Below are 20,284 nucleotides of genomic sequence, written 5' to 3'. Positions count from 1 at the left end.
ATTGAATTTTTCAAATTTTTTCATTTTCCTTCAAAGTTTTCCGAAAATTTTCAATTGTCATGTTTGGTTGAAATATGGGCATTATTTTCATGGGACCCCCTCTCCTTTCCAAATTTGGTTCCGTTTGCTGGAATAGTTTTTGAATTATGCGGAAATGTTTCATTGTATAGCAGCACACCCCCTCCCCCTCTCTTAGAGAGGGGGGTGGAGTCTCTAACCACCATAGAATCACCCTAAAACCTCCACATGCCGAATTTGGTTTCATATACTTGATTAATTCTCGAGTAATGTAGAAATTTGTGTTTCATTTGTATGGCAGCCCCCCCTTAGAGAGGGGGAAGGGTCTCGAACTATCATAAGAACCTTCCCCTTCCCCCAAAAACCCCTACATACCAATTTTCATGGCGATCGGTTCTGTAGTTTCCGAATCCATAAGAGTCAGACAGACAGAAAGACAGACAGAAAAGAGAAAAAGAAATGTCGTATATTGTTCATATATGGCAACACTTACACATATCTTGTGTTGTACTTATCGCATCGGGTCATACTATACGGCTATTTAAAGACGACAATCTATGCTACAAGTGTTGTGATTGTCCTTTTCAGTCTCAAGTTATAGCGCGTCAAAGATGGGGTCCACCAAGCAAGAAATTCGCCATATTTTACATTTTTATTATCTGCGAGGTAAAACTGCAACGAAGGCGGCCGAAAAAAATCGTGTAGTTTATGGACTCGATTATGTCACGATTCGCACAGCACAGCGTTGGTTTGACCAATTTCGTTCTGGTGTAGTGGCTGTCGAATATACACCCCGTACTGGTAGGCCAATCGTCGTGTAAATCGATAAAATCCTTGAAATCATCCAAGTAGATCGGCATGTGTGCACCACTCGCTCGATTGGCCAGGAACTGGCCATAAAACCGTTTGGAACCATTTGCAAAGATTGGATTCCAAAAAAAAGCTGGATGTATGGGTGCCACACGAGTTGACGCAAAAGAATCTTTTAGACCGAATCAACCCCTGCGATGCACTGCTGAAACGGAACGAACTCTACGCATTTTTGAAGAAGATGGTGACTGATGATGAAAAGTGGATCACGTGTGACAACCTAACGCGAAAAAAGTCGCGATTGAAACGCGGTGAGCCGGCCCAAACCATCGCCAAGCCCGGATTGACGGCCAGGAAGGTTTTTTCTGTGTTTGGTGGGATTGGAGGGGAATCATCCACTATGCGCTGCTCAACTATGACCAGACCCTCAACTCGGTTCTCTACTGTGAGCTGCTTGACCGTTTGAAGCAGGCGATTGACCAGAAGCGGCGATTGACCAGAAGCGGCCAGAAATGATCAATAGGGATGGCGTTGTTTTCCACCAGGACAACGCTCGGCCTCACACATCTTTGATGACCCGCCAGAAGCTATGGGAGCTCGAATGGGATGTCCCATTGCACCCACAGTATAGTCCGGACCTGGCTCCAAGTGATTATCATCTCTTCCGGTCCATGCAAAACGCTCTAGGTGATACTGAGTTGGCCTCAAAAGAGGCTTGCGAAAACTGGCTGTCTGAGTTTTTTGCAAATAAGGAGGGGGGATTTTATAAGAGAGGGATAATGAAGTTTCCTTCTAAATGGTAACAAGTTTACGAACAAAACGGCGCATATTTGACTTCAATTGGATAATTTTAAGTATGTTAAATAAAGCGTCAAATTTCGATCAGAAATACGACCTTTCTTTTTCTCCAACCCTATATATAGATTATAATCATCTAGCAATTCAGCAGTAACAGAGCCAAATTATCGGGTATATTTTTTTCATGTTGTATATTACACAGTAGCCATTTAGACGTAAGAGTATTCCTATCTCATCGATACACATTTTTATCTATTACACATTAGCCGTTTAGTCTTTAGAGTATTCCTATTCTAACGATACACAAAACATGTCGCATTTTTCGGCGTAAGAATATTCCTATTATTCGAATGTTCACAGTTGGACACAACGGTACTGTTAATATGAGGCTTCCATTGTTGTGTTTATAAATAGCACCAATTACCGATGCAGCTGATCGATCGTATGTGGAGTGAGAGGCTGGGATCACCACCACATGATGATTGATGCATGGACATAGTAACTAGAATAACACACAAAGTTGATCAGTTGAGGGCCCTGATTTATAAGCTCATGATTATTCGCTATGTAGCGGACACGCATCCAATTAGGCTACGAAGGCCCCTAAGTTCTTGTTGACGCATGCATGAAATAACCAAATCGTTCATTGCATTGCACAAATAATCTCCGCGAATGATAATGGTTTCAACTAGGCCGGAGCTCAATCAGCTGCTCAAACAGCGGTTTTTGACGACCTTCTTACTTTGAGAGACGGCTAACCGATACCTCTCCTGTATACAACAGTCATAATTTCGCACCCGGCTTGCCCAATTTAATCACAACATACCAACCAACGACCCAAACCAACTCAGCTAATTCTCAAGTTCCGCATACCATACACCGCAACCGGCGACGAACGTCACGGCATTGAAATCTCCATAACGCGCCCCGCCTTTTCCAGCGTTCGCGCTACTTGTCTCTGAGACAATTCCCATCGCTCCAACCGATTGCACGCTGCATTCCACACATGAAAACGAAATCTCGCACAGCCTCCAACTCTCGCTTTCAATCACTGGCAAGGAACTGGTGAAAAACAAAATGTGGCTGCAGCCAAACCAACCTCACAGCTCTCAATGGCGGGCGGACAACAGTCCATAAATAACTCTGCTCGGTTCGATTTTCCTCCAGCGCGCAAAGCTGCGGCACCATCTTTTCTCCGCCACATTAAGAGGAGCCGTGATTTGGTCCAGTTTGGCTCTTCCAGTCGTCGCTCCGAGAACAATGAATCAATCAGAGACCCCTCGAATGAGCGCGTGTTCGACTCGGCTCGTTAATCCCCGAGGTACCGAATTAATGCCCTCGGTTGTCAGCAGCAGTGGCTCCAACAATAATGGGTGGCGAGGGGCATCGGGGTCCAAATTAGCATATTGAACCACAGTCGAAGCTTTGATTTGGTTCCTATCAGAATTCATACCTCGGAGGGATGGATGACAACATGGATTTCGTGGCGTTGCATTGTGCCAAGAATCGGCTTCGATTCGGAAACAATAAGCTCAACGAGATTGAAACGAGACGACGAAACGTTAGATAACGCAGAACTGGGGCAGGGTAATAAATTTAATAACCAGAGCGCACGGTTCAGTGAGTGATCAATTCGCGGTTGGCTTTGTGTCGATCGATTTGAAGACAATGTTTGCACACGGATAGCCCCATTTCCTAAAGGAGGCCATTCCGGTGTGGCAGTGGAAGGGGTATGACTAAGCTCTGCCGTTGGATACTAAACGTTGGTCACGTACAAAAAGAATTTGTGTTGTAGCTTAGGAACACGTGTAATGCAATTTGATCTGCTTTTTGTTACGTCGGAGGGTTCAAGTTGGAGAATCGACTCGAATCGTGAGTGATACATATTTCTGTCGAAATTATCTGATCACTGTTTTTGATTGAAGATAGCTTATTTGTAAAACCCCTCATATAAACAGAGCTGCACAAGAAATGGTGTCTCTTTGTTGTTGTGTCCAACTCAACCCATCGCAGAACCCATTCTTCCACGCGGCACATTCTAGAGATAATCGCATCTCCGGAACGTCGCCCTCGGTCGGTCGGTCGGTCGCAAGGCTGCAGAAAAATAGCAAATCACCATTTCGTGAGACGATTGGCGATTGTGGAGATATTGATAGCTCGAACGCTTCTTTGGCTCGCCATTCGCTCACTCGCGGAGATGTAAACCATTATTGATGAGGTGCAATAAAATCTGTAATTACGCTGTCTCGTGTCTCGTGTGTGTGTGTGTGTGTGTATTCATCTTGGGAGCAGTCTACGCGTCTGTTGTGATGCTACGGTCAGTGACATTGATCCCCTCCCCGCGCTCTGAACGCCATCCAACCAATCTCACCGCGAAGCGAAGCGCATGATGAGAGATTTACCTTTTTCGATTGAATCAAAGCTGTGCACCATAATAATGGCACCGGGAGAGAAGCAGAAGAGATGCATGACATCCGGAGTTAAATCATCGCACTTAAATCATAAAGTTTCCGCCAGTTGCATTGATTCGCGCAACTTCGATCGGGTGATAGCGCGCGTGTTTTTTTTTTCTAATCCCTCTGATCGGAAATATGATCGAGTTGAAAGCTGCAGCTTCTCGGCGAGAAGAAACTTGGTCAATTTATTGATGAAATTCATCTATATAATACATCCTATAAGATGACGTGTAACTTCAGTGCATCCGTATATTTAAAGTACACCTAGGTATTTTTACGCGGGAGATGCGTTCCTCGTAAAAAATCCGCGTTAATTGGAAAATCTGCACAGAAAGAAACCGCGTTAATTGGATTATCCGAGTAAAAAACCCGTGTTAATTCGAAAATCCGCTTAAAAAACCGTGTTAATTGGAAAATCTGCGTAAAAAAAACCTCGTACAAGAACCCTTGTAAAAAACCTCGTAAAAAACCTCGTAAAAAACCACGTTAATTGGTAAATCGGCGTATAAAAACTTCGTACAAAAAACCTCGTGAAAAAACCGCGTTAATTAGAAAATCCGCGTAAAAAAACCACGTTAATTAGAAAATCCGCGTAAAAAAAACCTCGTATAAGACCTGGGTGTACTGACGCCCTTTTTTAAAGAAGTATTTTAGATATTCGATTTGAATACAAATATAATGCAAAAGCAGTGAAACATGCAACATATGTTGTTGTTCTTTATATAAGTTAAAGACCCGATCCGGGCTTTCGGATTTAAAGAGTACTCTACTCTACGACATTAGGACTAAGACTAATTTATTTACAGATTTGCTACAACGTTCAACCTTTTCTTCTCTTGCCACGCCAACATGCTTATCTCCGTCTCCTCCGTTGTTGTGGTATTGCGCTTCTGTTTGTGTTCCTCCAGTTTCCATCTTCATCGGTTTGTTTAGGATTCCTGCATTCTCGCTTTCGTCGTGGGAGTCCTTATCGCTGCTGCTTAGATTGTTGTTGGCTATTTGCAATCTTTGGCCTATCTCATGATCCTTGTCATGAATGCGTTGAGAGCATGCATCTTCTAATGTTCCCATTCTTTGTTAACAGTCAGTTGCACAGATGTTTCCTTAACTTCTCCCTTCTCCGAGTCTGAAACGTCCCGTTTCAGTAGGGTTTTGACTGCGTGTTCATCATTTTTTGACTGCGAAGTGTTATGCCTCTTTAATACAAACAAGTTCAAGTCGGACTCAATATAAATCCATGGCAGAATGTCCGGTACAATCATCAGCTCGTGTAGAGTAGTCCTGAGCGGTACAATCATCGGCTCTAGTTGATGAGTTAGGGAAACACTCGTTCTTGGTGAAATCTTCAAGACGGTTCTTATCGGATATGCGGCTACACTTCTTAGTGGGAAAATTCGTCCGGTTTTGTTGATGATGGCGATGGTGGCGGGCATTTTTAGTGTTGTGTTTCTCACTTGTAAAGGTTTAACAAAAAATATATAATAACTCGTACTATCTAATTGTAGAATCGATACAATGCGAAAAATTTCCATATGATCGTGAAATGCTGATGGATTTAGATTTGAGAACTCATAGATTTGATCTAAATTTGTTAGAAAAAAAAATTTTTTTTTTTTTACTTTACTTGTTACGAAATTCAGTTTTTTATGGGAAAAATTGTCAGGTAAATCGAAGTTTAACTAATTATATGTTTGGAAGATATGCTGTACGACTCTAGGAATACTCAATTGAAAATAATTTAAATAATTCAGTCAAATTTAATAATTCAAATTCGGCAAAAAAATCAGCCCTTTTTCTGCTTCTTTTTGTTTCATGCTTATAGGAATAATTTTAAACCTAACTTACTCATTGTTTTTCAGAAGACTACTTTCAGTCTGTTAGACTATTTATGATTTCGCTAAAATTATTGTTATCTAGATGTTTTATTATTTCTTCAGTTTATGATCTTATACAATTCGGTGATTTTGATCTTGTTCTATTTTTGGCAATAGAATGTGAATTGAAACATGAATGTTTTTTTTTAAATTTGCCGTTCTATTTTTATTTTATAAGGTACTAGAAGAGTTTTTTTAGTCGATTTTAGGGCACATTTTATTGACTTATATCGCTGGGGCTTTTTTATGATTAGTAGACCAGAATTTCTACTAGAATCATTGGATTGTATGGATATAGTTGATAGAAGCGGGCAGAAAGAATTTTAGAATTTCCTGGAAAGGGAAAGAATATGATTATTGTTATGGTAGAAGTAATATTTGGTTCATTTAACATTTTAGATGTGTTCGGTTCGCATTTATTGTGATGGTTGTTTTACTTTGAGATTTGTCTTATTTTACCACAACATTCATATCGCATTCGTTTCGATATCAAAATAGTTTTGCCAAGTTGAATGATTTTCTTCACTATCCTTGATATCGTAAGGAGCTTCTAGACGCTTGAAATCTGGGGGAGATAATATTGTATTATTATGTAATATAGATGATTTTAAAAACATTTCATTAGTTGTCAAGTTTCCGAATTTGTGTCTGTAGCAACGAGATATTTCGTTGCTTGTTGAGCGGAACCTTTCAATGGTTCCATCGCTTCCGTTGTTTTTATCAAGTTTATGTGAGGGTTGCTGAGTTCTGGATTTCGTATAAGTAAAATTTTCGATAATTTCTGCGTGATTTTGATTGATTCCCGTTTGTACTGTTCTATTTATTCGCTCTTTCCTATAATTATGCTCTTGTTTGTTTTGGAGATTTGTTCGATTGCTTGAATACATTTTGTTGTGTAAGTCAGTTTCTAGAATAACTGGATTACTACTCGGGTTGAATAATGAAACATTTTTCGTATTAATTATGCTTGGATCGATTTGAACATTGTGATCAGTATAAGAATTTTGTGTTTTGTTCGATATTAGTGTTTTTCCGCCATGAATATTATTGATCTGAAAGTTCGTTTCAGTTCCGTTAAAAGTTTTTCTGTTCATAGGAATTCTCAAACTTCCTATTAGTAGCTCGTTGGATACGGTATCGATGATAGCGCCCAATGATTTTAAAGATTCGTATCCGATTAGACCATCAAAAAATTTATGAAATCGAAATAAAAGAAATTTCTGCCTTGGTAGTGATTTATAGTTGAAGAAAATATTGAGCTCACTAAATTTGTCTATATTATGCGATCCGGAAATGTTTTTAATTAGATGAGGTACGCAATTAATTTTCATTGTGGGGTGAATATGCTCTGGTGAAATATAATTTTTATTAGAGCCAGTGTCGACAAGAAATTTTAGATTTCCAATTTGTGTTTTAATATTCAGATATGGGAGAAAACTGTTTTCTTTATCATATGAAAGAGGTCTGAATCCCTCTGAAAATTTTTGATTTTGCTCTGAGAAATTATGGTTTTGTTTGAGGCCAGATGAAATATATTTGTGGTTGGGGTATGAATCCCACTGAAAATTTAGGTTATCCCTTAATTCAGGAGTGTTTTGAGTAATAGCGGATTTATTTAATGAATACTCGTTATAGTTAATGGCATTACTGTCAGGAGATACTTTACCTACGTGTTCCCTATTCTGGATCTCTTCTTGGTAATGAATTCGATTGTTTTGAAAAGGTTGGAAATTGAGGGTAGAACGTTGATTATAATTTGTTTTTGTGGGTTGTTTTTGATTAATGAATGGCGAAGAACCTAACTGATTAGTATTAATCAATGAAGGGCGATTTTGTTTGTGATCTGTTCTGAAAGGTTTTTTGTGCATGAAATATGATTGCTGCTGTGATTGTTCTCTAAATGAATTGTTTTTCGTAAAAGGGACCATTCTTTGTGGAAAACTTTCATGTCGTCTTTGTATGGCGTTGGATTGATCTAAAGCACTTTCGTAGGCTTTTAAAAGACTATCAGGTCGATAAATGCAAGTTAATGACGATAAATTGATTCCGCCATTTTGCGAGTAATCATCCGTTTATTAAGCTAGTTCTATTTGTATAAAAAAAGCATAAAACTTTAAGACTGAATACGCAATAAATGCGGTAAATTGGATCACGTTTTTATTGGTCTTAGTAGTAAATAGTAGAAATATATAAAATATTACTTACTTGGTGCTCCGATGTGCGAAAGATGTGTTTTCCTCACTATATCACACTCGTTTTACACGTTTAATGTTTAACACACACCACAGTTCAATCAGTTCTTAAAGTTCATCGGTATTCCCCCGATAAAAAAAAACACTTAAACGTTTCGCGGCCGGAACTACCGACTGCGCCAGTTAAAGCCCCGATCCGGGCTTTCGGATTTAAAGAGTACTCTACTCTACGACATTAGGACTAAGACTAATTTATTTACAGATTTGCTACAACGTTCAACCTTTTCTTCTCTTGCCACGCCAACATGCTTATCTCCGTCTCCTCCGTTGTTGTGGTATTGCGCTTCTGTTTGTGTTCCTCCAGTTTCCATCTTCATCGGTTTGTTTAGGATTCCTGCATTCTCGCTTTCGTCGTGGGAGTCCTTATCGCTGCTGCTTAGATTGTTGTTGGCTATTTGCAATCTTTGGCCTATCTCATGATCCTTGTCATGAATGCGTTGAGAGCATGCATCTTCTAATGTTCCCATTCTTTGTTAACAGCCAGTTGCACAGATGTTTCCTTAACTTATATATACAGCCATTCCATGCCAAGCCGATATAGTGGTTCTCAGATTTTCGTGAACGGTGCTCCCTTGGCCGAGTGGTTAGCGTCATAACTAACATGCCGGGTGTTCGGGTTCGATTCCCGTTCTGGTCGGGGGAATTATTCGTCAAAGAAATTTCCTCCGATTGGCACTGTGATCACGCGTATTCTAGAGCTTGCCACTCAGAATGCATTCAAGGCGTGTTATTTGGCATAGAAATCTCAACTAAGTACTAATAAAAATGACGCAAGTAATACTACGTTGAGACGGCGAAGTTCCTCTAGGAACGTTAGTGCCATTGAAGAAGAAGAAGAAGATTTTCGTGAACAGTGGTAACTTTGTTCTTTTTGGCAAAACATATGACCCGATTTTTTTTTTATTTTTTCATTAGGATCACCATTTTCATTTTAGGGTGGTCCGAAAAATCAACTTTTTCCAAAAATGACTTTTCAAAAACTCATAACTAGAACGATTTCATATAAAATCACAGCCATGAACTATTATCACCATTGCCAAAACACTGCACTTGCAAATCAAATTGGGTATTGTTTTCATAATCATTGGTTGAAATATTTTTTTCTTGAAAGCTGAGCGGAGGTAACATATCTAAAAATCAAAGAGGTGATTTTTTTCGTTTTGAACTTACGATTTTGAAAGTAAACCGATGGTCCAAAAATGATTTTTCCCCCTTTTTCCAGAAAAGAAAAATTCATAAATTTTGAAGTTATGATTTAAGAAAAAAGTCATTTTTGGAAAAATGGGGAAAATGATGATTTTTTGGACCATCCCAATGAAAAAATAAAAAAAATACGGGTCTAATGTTTTGCGATAAAGAATGCGATGCGATGTTCAAATAGCTAATCGTCAGACCGTGTCATTCAACAAAGCTATTTTCGAAGGTATCCCCAAACCCGGCCTTAAATATCTCATAAATCCCTAATCTGTATTCGAATATGGTAATCAGATAATGTTTCAGTGTTTACGTTGACAAGTTATTTTTGCAGTGATTATATTTTGATGATTTGTATACCAATACCGAACCAATACCGAACCGGGGGATCATACTGATACTATCAATAGGGAGTAACTAGTGAATCAATGAGACGCACGTGACTCGCTCGCTCGGAATACAAATGCAGTGTTCGTTCTGCAGACACAGTGCAGCAGTTCTCTTCGATTCGCGATTCTCTTCACACAGTCTCGTACCAGCCAGCGAGCAATCAGTAGATTTTGTCAATCAAATTGCTCACACACTTGTTCTATGCATTTCCACTGCGCGAATCAGTCGCTCGAAATGGGAAATGCTTCGTCTGCGGACGCTGAGTAGAAAACAAACATAGCAGCTAATGCTCCCTCCGTTTGAAGCTATTATAATGGCAAGTGTGTAAAATATGACATTTGCGACTTCTATTATGTGTTCACGATTCAGCAGTCACCCAGCTATCGACCGGTCGGCTGCCGCAGTGAGGCTCCGAAATGATTTTGCTCAAGGTCCACAGTGTAGGTAGAGTTTTCCAAATTGTTTTTTTTTTTCCAAAGTTAGAGGTGATGTGTGATTCTTGGACGAGACGAAGAACTGCATGACAAGGCTGATATCCGGGATCTCTTAGGGTCCGGGATATCTTAGGTAGCCGTGATCCTGATCTTCTGCTTCATCTATACCTGTTCCTCAGGAACGCCGATGTCAACGTTTAATGATGTTTCCTTCGTTGTGTCCACGTTTTATGTCCCTCCTATCCGATCGATAAACTTTTACTTAGTCGCGGCAATACATACACACACTCTTTACAGATACACGGGCCAAAGGTTGTGCAGTCCACTGATGATTCAACAAGAGCCAAAGGTTGTACCGCTCATGACAACTCTACATGAACTGATGATTGCGCCGGTTAGTGACCATTCTATCCTGGATTCCTCGAGTCGAGAAAGACGCACCACGCTAGATATGAGGTACAGACTAGGGGGACGTTGCTGATCAAGGGTCAGCAGCATCCCAATAGGAAGTATCCCGAGTCGGGCACACGTACAGAGCATTGGAGACAGCAACATCCGAATTACGAAAACACTTGTAATACTAACCTCGAGCCAACCGCGAGTAATTGGTTACATATTACTAACATAGATAATAAGAAAAATTGTAAAAGTATTGAACTCCCGGCCCCGTGAGGCTAACGCCATATGAGCCTTGATAAAAATATATATTTTGGAAAAAAAAAAAAAAAAAAAAAGGCTGAGGCAGAGGAGCAATGCAAATACAATTACCCCACGAATATGATTGAAGATGAAGATGCAGAGTTTGAGGTTCTAAAGTACGACGTAATCGGAAATCCAAGTACCATATAGTGTGTTCTTTGCGCAATTTTGCTGGTTCAGGTTTACCACGGATAGCAACAACGAAATGTACAGTCTACCCAAGCTCAAGCTCAAGCTAAGGTAAGACGAAATCGGAAGGTGTTGAGAAAGTGCTCAACCTGTCACCTGATAATCATTTTTACACTTAGAACAAGGTTGGCGAAGAATACCTTCAAATTTATGGTGCAAGTTTTCCAAAAGATAACAATCAGAGATGAAATTATGCTACTACTACTACTACAACCACTACTGACACAACTATTCCTACTTCAACAACCGCTACTGACGCAACAACTACAATTGCAACAACCACTACTGACACAACTACTACAACTACAACAACCACTACAGACTCAACAACTACTACTAGAACAACCGCTACAGACACAACAACTACTGACACAACAATAACTGACACAACAACAACTGACACAACAACAACAGTCACAACAACTACCGACACAACAACAACTGACACAACAATAACTGACACAACAACAACAGTCACAACAACTACCGACACAACAACAACTGACACAACAATTACTGACACAACAACAACTGACACAACTACTACTTACACAATAACTACCACCACCACTACTTCTAGTACAGCTACTACAACTAGTACTGCAACTGCAACTACCACTACTACTACTACTAGTACTGCAACTAGCACTACTACTACTACTAGTACTGCAACTAGCACTACTACTACTACTACTACTGCAACTAGCACTACTACTACTACTACTACTGCAACTAGCACTACTACTACTGCAACTAGCACTACTACTACTGCAACTAGCACTACTACTACTGCAACTAGCACTACTACTACTACTACTACTACTACTACTACTACTACTACTACTACTACTACTACTACTACTACTACTACTACTACTACTACTACTACTACTTGTGGCAGTTGTTGAGGATAAACCCAACGTACATTAAGAGATCAAGGCCAGGATGTCGGGTATAAGATCTCTCTTGGGACGAGCTATGATGGAGCACGATGGACTCGTCAAATGGATGAAAACTGCCGAGAAAGCAATCGCGGAAGCGTTGCAAAGAGCTGCAGCTAGACAGGTGACGTCAAAGATTCCTCGAAACCGTTCGGAAACAAGAAAAAAAGATTCACCAGCAGGAGAAGAAATACTGAAAAAACGCAAGGACAACCACGACAACGACGATCAAGGCGATAGTGCCGCCCAGGGCGACAGCGAAGAGCTGGGTGACAGTGACGACCAGAGCGGCACCGATAGCAAGAGAAACGACTGGAGCACGGTCACGAAAAGAAACAACAAAAAACTAAGGAACGAGCAAAAAGAGAGGGAGAGAGAAGAAGAAAGAGAATGAGGGGCAGAGAGGCAGGGGCCAAAAGACAAGAAGCCTAATCCTCGGCGGGCGAGAGGCAAAGCGTTGCACTCATCGTCGAAGCCAAGGGCGACGTAGTGAAGCGTAGTGAAGTCTAGGCGAAATGTTGTTCGAGCTGAAGAGAGATCCAGAAATCAGGAGCTCTGCGTTCAAGGATCTTGTCGAAAGGGTTCTCGGCGACGGAGCAATCGTAAGGGCCTTATCCTCCGAGTCATCGATTGAATGCAGGAACCACAGTCTGTTCACTACCGAGATGGACCTGCGTCAGAAGTTGGAGGAGGAAAACATCGTGGGCAAAGTTGCAATGAAAATTCGATTAAGAAAGGCGTATCGCGGGACGCAGACCGCAACGATTCGTCTCCCAACGGACGCAGCGAACAAGTTGCTGAGGTTGGAAAGTATAAACGAAAGTTCATAATCGTTCCTACTGTTTTAAGCAACCGGAGAGATGTATCAGGTGTTTAAACTTCGGTCACCTGGTAAAAATCGGTTTGGGGCCAGATAGATCCAAAATGTGCAGGAAATGCGGAATGGAGGGACACTTGGCCAGTGACTGTAAGGGGCAACCCAGGTGTATGCTCTGCAAAACAGATGACGGTAACGACCATACGACGGGAGGTTTCAATCACTCTGTGTACAAATAGGCAAGTGCAAGTCAACAGTAATGGAGATAACTCAAATTAAACTTCACCATTACGACATCGCACAGCAACTGTTGTGGCCAGAGATGCCAACCTTCCTGATTTTTCAGGATTTCCCAGACTTTTTGACACGTTCCCTGATATCCTGACAAACACTTAATTTGCCCTGATTTTTCCGAAATGATCCTGATTTTTCCAGATTTTTCTTGATTTTGTACTTTTTATTTTATTGGAATGAAAATTATCCGTAATAAATAAACCATATTTTTTGGAAATGAGAATTGTCATAAAAGCCTACATAAAAAAGCTTTCCAGTCCGCAGTTGCACAATGTTTAATCATTTTTGTTCTTGAAGTTGGTGTAAAAAAGAGACTATCAGGCAGTTGCAAATCGTTGTATTTTGAATGAAAATAATTACTTGTTGCTTTTGAATAACTAAAACATGTAGTCCTAGTTCTTACTTTACAACCTTGTCAATAAATATCCTGATATTTACACAAAAACTCATCATTAGCATAATCTTACGAAGCTGATCTCGAAGCTGAGCTTATTCATTATTCTCGAAGCTCCATTATGAGCTTCTACTAATCAAACAGTCGATAAATTCCCACAACTACTGCTCGCAGCAAACTAGAGGAACTTCCAAAATGAGTCAATGCGATAGCCGTCGTGTTCCATCAGAGCAACGCCAAACTTCATGTCTCTTTGACAACACGACAATTTATGTTGCAGTCTGATTGGAATTTGCTATCCCACCAGCTAAACTAATATCCGGTTAGTATACATTCATAAACATTCACAGGTTAAGGTCCCTGCAAAATTCTCTCAAGCATAAAACCTTCGACATTTACTGTTCATAATGAAAATATTTTTCTTTTGTATATAAAAACGGTTTCGGCGAGAAAGCAAACATATTCTGAGAGGATAAAATTTTTAAGCTGTGTGAAAGATGGTGAAAGATCGTGGAACAAAACTATGCACATAAATTTTAATAAATGTAAACGAGAGATCTATGGAGGTCACAGAGGTAACCGATACTGCGCACTCAAAACGATTGATGTTAAGAACGCGTTCAATAGTGTCTGATCCTGTGATTATTTGGACAATTTTAACGGGGATGTCTCTGATGTGACCTCCATTACTGCAAAAAATGATCGAAAACTCAACTTCCCGATTGGACTTCTTCCGAGCCAGCCGAGCTAGCCACATATATCGGAAACCATATTGAAATGAAAACGGTAAACGATTATTCTTCGAGAACATCCTAATTCATGACAACCAACATCATCTGTGTTTTATTCCAGCACATAGCTCTATGCCTCTAAAAACACCATGTAAATGTTATGACAGAAATACATATTTTGATGAATTAGGACCCAGACCATCAAGAATCTGGATGCCGCTTTATTTTAAAGTAACGTCCCTTGTGGCGGTTTCTTTAGGCAGTAATGTTTCTCTCATCAACTTAACGTGGCGATTTTTGCAGGTTCCAGGAAAAACGGAAATGTATGCCTTCAGACATTACCATGATCCAGAATAACGTCGTTCGAGACAATTAGAATTACATAGTGTGAATTTAAAAAAAAACGCAATGAGAATTTGAAAACTCTTGTAACATTTTTCTAGGAAATTGTGCCAAAATACTCTATTATGATTTTCAATCTAACTGGACTACACTTCATACGTTCTGGAGTCCTGCAAACTTCTGAATATCTGAATAACACAAATCAGACAAATAGCAGTTCTACTTCATTACTATTGTTATTATTATTAGCTTTACATTGAGAGAGAAAGTCGTTGGCAGCTAACTATTCCCTGCCCGGTAGCTCATGGTTCAAGGACATCCGCCCCCCGACCAACACTGTTTCCGGGACTGAATGAGCCTCAATTACGGTGCTCTAAACAGTGCCATCTCAGCGCAAACATTTGCCCGCCAACGCCCAAAAGTCGAGGCACCTTCCGCCGCCAGCTACTCGCGGAAAAGCAATGCATCATCATTAAACCATTAATTTGACTTTTACGATCACACACAGCTGTTGTGTCCAGATTGTAAGTCACCCGCTAAAAACATTAGCGGGTGCCGTGTGTGCACACGGTTCGTATCTTATGATGCCGCCATCCGTCGGAAGCCTGCCGTCGCATCAGAGATCACGGTAGTGTTATATAGTTGCAAAACCAATTACTTCGCCCTCGCCGAAGCAAATTTATTACTCTGCGAGATGATTGTGTCTCCGCGGCGAACTGGGCGCTCCTCGCAAGATATTAAACTAGAAGCGAAAACAGTTTTACACCACGCCACCGGCCCCGGCTTTTTACCTTGAACTGTTAACCTTTGTTTTGCCTTTTTTCTGCTTCGAAGAAACAAACGTATCTCCAGAAGCACCCGCTTCTGGTATTCACGCGTATGTGTCATAATCTCGGCATGATGGACTTCCTTTCTCTTGAAGTGGCGCTGAAATGGGTGCTAAACTGTCAAATAAAAAACGAAAATCTTTCAAAAAAATCAACGATCTCAACTGATGACAAAGAACTGTGTTTATTTAGAAGACAAATATCTCCTCTCCAAAAAATAAACGCTCGTGAGCGTTTGTTTGCTGAATTGCGGTTCGAACTTTTTGCTCTTTTATATTCCCTTGCGTCTGTTCCAAGCCCTGAAATATTTAACCGATCGATGACTAATAACTTTCGTACCGCTTCTCATTACTCACCAACAGGTTCCACTTCACAGCTGATCGCGCACAGTTCGCGAGTTCGAACGCCACAGCGTCACAACTCCGAGAGCATCCTTTTCATGTCGACCGACGAACAGCAGCAACAGCAGCTTCAGCATCAGTCCGTTCACAGTCAACAGTCACCACTGCAAGGAGTGGCACAGATCGGGAGCCTAATGTCCCAGTCGATGGGATCGCTCCATCCTCACCACCATCACCACCCGCTGGGGCACCCGACGAACGCCCAAACTCCCTCTCCGAACGGATCGATCCAATCGTCGCAGCATCCACAGCACCGCGGCAGCTCGTCCAGTTCGTCCGGTGGATCTCCGGTCGAGGAGGATCTGCGCTTCCAGCAGAGAACTCTGTCCAACACATCGCTCGCTTCGTCTGCATCGGCACCACCGCCGAGCAACGGCGGTTCGGTCCGATCTAGTCGCAGCAATAATCGGCTGTTTCCTATCAGCACCTACACCGAGATTCCTAGCAACGTTAGCAGTAGTAACAGTAACAGTAGCAATAACATTAGTAACGGTAACAGTGGCCACACCGGCACGGCATTGACCCCAACGTCCGGTGGAGCGAGCCTGGTTGATAGTTCCAAGTGAGTATTCGGCTATTCCATGCCAAACCGATATAATCATTCTCAGATTTTCATGATAAGTGGTAGTTTTGTTCCTTATTGCAAAATATTAGACTTGTTTTTTTTTTAATTTTTTCATTGAGGTGCCCATTTTTAGGGTGGTCCGAAACATCATGTTTTTCCCATTTATTCCAAAAACGACTTTTTAAAAAATCTAAACATTACTAATCCGATTTAGATAATCGATACATCAAATTGAAGCCAATAAGCTAGTCTTTTTTGAAAATATGTGACACTTGCGATAAAGCCTGGATTTATTTTTTTTTTCTTCTGCTGTATTTTTTATATTTTTTCTCGAAAGCTGATGTCGCTTCCGTTAGTTCAAACATGATCTTGCAGAGCTCATTTCCCCTAGTAACATTTTGTTGTTGTTACATGACCCAAAAGAGAACGAGACAACTTTGCTCCGGTTCGCACTTCATGATACCTGAGAATGCGAATCAGAACAGTCATGATCAGTTTCGGTGCAGAAAGTTTGTGTTCTTCTTTGCCTCTCACTCACTACATATCGAACCTCTCCATGCGTCATGAAGCAGCAGAATAATACGGACTACGCGAGGCGAATTAGCAGTCTTCAGAAAACAAACCCAGCGCTGCGCTTGAGTTTAATTTTCATCAGCGCGCGTTCAAATCAAACCCGCATTCTCTCTTGGTGCGAAGTGCACAAAATTCATAAGCACGACAGCGCAAAATGTACCCGGCGCAGAATTCAGATGCTAAACATCTCTTCTCGCTTGTCTGATAGCGCGCCTCATTCAATACACACACACACACACATACACATCAAATCCTAGCGCCCGCTTTGTCCTCGCTCGCTCTAAGCAAAGCATAAAAACAACAGTGCGTCTCCATGCGATCCGTATACGCTTGTATGAAGAAAAATATCTCAACAGAGAGAGAAATCCAGATTCAAGCGCGCAGTATAGAAATACGGCGCAAGCACGGCGCAAATTTCAGCGTAAAACCCAGCTTAAAACTGGGCGCAAAAACGGCGCTGACAACCAAACATTTCATCTGTGTTTCGGAGCGTGCTCATTCGCCAGAGCGCATGTGTGCACAAGGCGTGGGAGCTCAACTGGCTACGAAAATCTTGTTGCGCATCAGCACCGAGTTGCATTCTGAACATTCCGAACCCCCGGCATGTTAGGTTTAACGCTAACCACTTGGCTACGGGAGCACGATTGGATTGGATGATCCGCGATGTGAATCATTCGAGGAAGCGAGTTCCACAATAAATCTATACACCTTTCTGGAATTTGCAGTGAGTGGTAGAATGATACTCTTTTGTTTTGGTAATAACTTTCACATTATCTGACCACTGGTGCAGACGACTTTATAGATGAATAGTTTAATGATTTCTGTATTGATCGAACATTTGTTTCATGCTGAAATGTCTTTTTTCCGTGTTTGCACTCCATTTTTAGTCCATTATTGTGTTATACGCGATGACCTTGCTCGACTATTCTACTGTATATGGTAATCAATATTCTAGCTGTACCATATATTGTTTACGACCTATTCTCATGCCTCATGCCTAAATCAGTCGAACCGCTTCGGAGGAGTTCGACCGCAAACACCGTGACACAATTTTTTTTTTGTATACAGATTGGATCTAATAGAAATGGTTATCGATATGGACCCAAATTCAATCTAATTAATTTATGAGATACAAAATCAATCATCGAAATTGATTCAAGTGGAAAAATTATAGCTCAAAAACGAAAAAAAAACGCCTCTCTGATTTTTGGATATGTTGTGTAACAAAAACTTCAGTTTTCAAGGAGAAATAAATAAAGTTATATAGAGGAGTAATTCCAAATGATATAGACACATGACAAAACATGAGTATTTTTGATTCGAATGAAAGTGTATTTGGGTTAGAGGAAATATGAGTTTTCCACAACAATTGGGAATTTTTTGACTCAAGCGTAGGGTAAATGATCTTGGTTTTGCCAGTCGAAAATATGATCATGGTTTGCCCATTTTTTCGAATGCTCTAATTCAGCGCTCTTGTGTCAAATAAGGCCATTCGATGTTTCGAAACATATAAATGAAATTGCCTTTTACATGATTTATAGTAGTTTGATAGTATATTTTTACGAAATCACATGTTTTAAAGGATTATAAAATACACCTTCTATTTGTGTCAATGCGCCCCTCATTCGAGCTAACTTTTAATCGATCACCAGATGATTATTTGGCACGTATTCAGACCTTTTCTGGATTACAACACTTATAAATATTGTAAACATCATGCTTGCACACCATTTGTATCGGATTTACATAGCTAAACCATTAAATTAACGCATTTTGATGAACTCAATTCTGATCATGAGTTGTCCAATTCAATAATGTTGTTTTGTCCACATGATTTCTATGGCAACCGCTTGGCGCGCTGCAGTTTGTTTATGTTTGTTTATGGTGTGCTTCGCGCATAGCAGAAGTATGGTTTTTCTGTGTTGATTGTGTTGAGGTGAACACTTCTAAAATGCCCAAGAAAAGGCAATATTCTGAAGAAAGCCTAAATTATGAATGAATCAATATGATGACAGTAAACTCAAGCAATGATAAATGCAACATCTAATTGTGAATTCGAATGTTTTCATTCCAAAATGGAGATTTCTAAAACCGGACAAACCATGATCATTTTTTTGGGCAAACCATGATCAGAGGAGGTCAAACCATGATCATAATTCTTCTTTAAGGAAAATCGTTAAAAAACATAAAAATTTGAATAATTTCAACACCTTATGGTAGTATTAGCAACTAGAGACTTGGGGCTTTTCAACAAACCCAAACTCGTATCGATTATGTGTGATTTTCATGAAGAAAAATCGATTTGCATTTACTAGTTGCGTAAAAACACCCCAAATTGGACAAACCAAGATCATTTACCCTAACTTTTGAAAAGGGCTATCGATTTGAGTAAGAGAAATCTTTAATAATTTATATCTCAAAAACTATGAGTCGTACCGAAATAGTGTCTTAAAAAAAGAGTTATAGAGTATTGATGGTTTTTTTTATCCCATTTATTTATTTATCAGGCTCATTAGCATTTTATCTGTAACAGAGCCGGGTTTTTATCGTGTACATGTACATATGTTTATGTTTCTATAAATTGTAAATTACACAGTAGAAGTAGTAGCCATTTAGGCGTTAGGTTTTCTGTTCCATTACATTATGGTAAATTACACTCTAGTAGCCATTTCGGCGTAAGAGTATTCTATCTGTTCTTCCATTGTTCAGCTGACCGGACAGCGGAGACAGTTGATATTGATCATTGTTGGGTTATTTATAGAACAGCAGCCCGATGTTTCTTGCAGAGCAGAGCAGTTGTATGGATGAATCGATCTTTGTTCCACCGTGGATCGATCTCCATAGCTGATGATGGTTGCGTGGACGTAATTATTCTATAACAACACAAAGATGTCAATTTTTTGTTTGAACTCACGATCGATCGCTTAGTAAGCGAACGCGTAACCAAGTGGCTACGAAGACCCCCTAGTATTGATGGTTGAATATGAAAAAAATGTACACTGAGAAAAAAAATAAGAACTCTTTTTTTTAATTTACAAAATAAAAATTCAATACATATTTTCTTTTTTTATGTTTTCGTATAAAATATAAGTCATGCAGAAAATTTAAATGGGACCAAGTTGGTAAAACTATTTTTGACGAACTTTGTGGAACATCGAATTTTTAGGAATTTTCGAAACTTTGAGTTTTTGTATGTTAGCAGTCATTTTTAATCACAAATTATGAATCCTGATGTTATTAAAAACAAAAAAGGTTATTATCAATCTCCTTCTAAATGTAGCCATT

The 20,284-nt window shown here is 40.1% G+C and overlaps 1 protein-coding gene across 4 annotated transcripts in view; it reads left to right on the top strand.

Moving 5' to 3' along the window:
- LOC129780161 (protein Shroom) overlaps nucleotides 1–20,284 on the top strand; it is a 639,098-nt gene that overhangs the window by 342,991 nt on the left and 275,823 nt on the right. For all 4 annotated transcript variants that reach the window (XM_055788143.1, XM_055788142.1, XM_055788141.1 and 1 more), the window contains one exon: nucleotides 15,823–16,423. In XM_055788143.1, the coding sequence (XP_055644118.1) occupies nucleotides 15,823–16,423 (601 nt within the window). The remainder of the gene's footprint in view (nucleotides 1–15,822; nucleotides 16,424–20,284) is intronic.

Source organism: Toxorhynchites rutilus, chromosome 3 (assembly GCF_029784135.1).
Source record: "Toxorhynchites rutilus septentrionalis strain SRP chromosome 3, ASM2978413v1, whole genome shotgun sequence".
NCBI lineage: Eukaryota > Metazoa > Arthropoda > Insecta > Diptera > Culicidae > Toxorhynchites > Toxorhynchites rutilus.
This window is presented reverse-complemented; position numbering and strand designations above follow the sequence as displayed.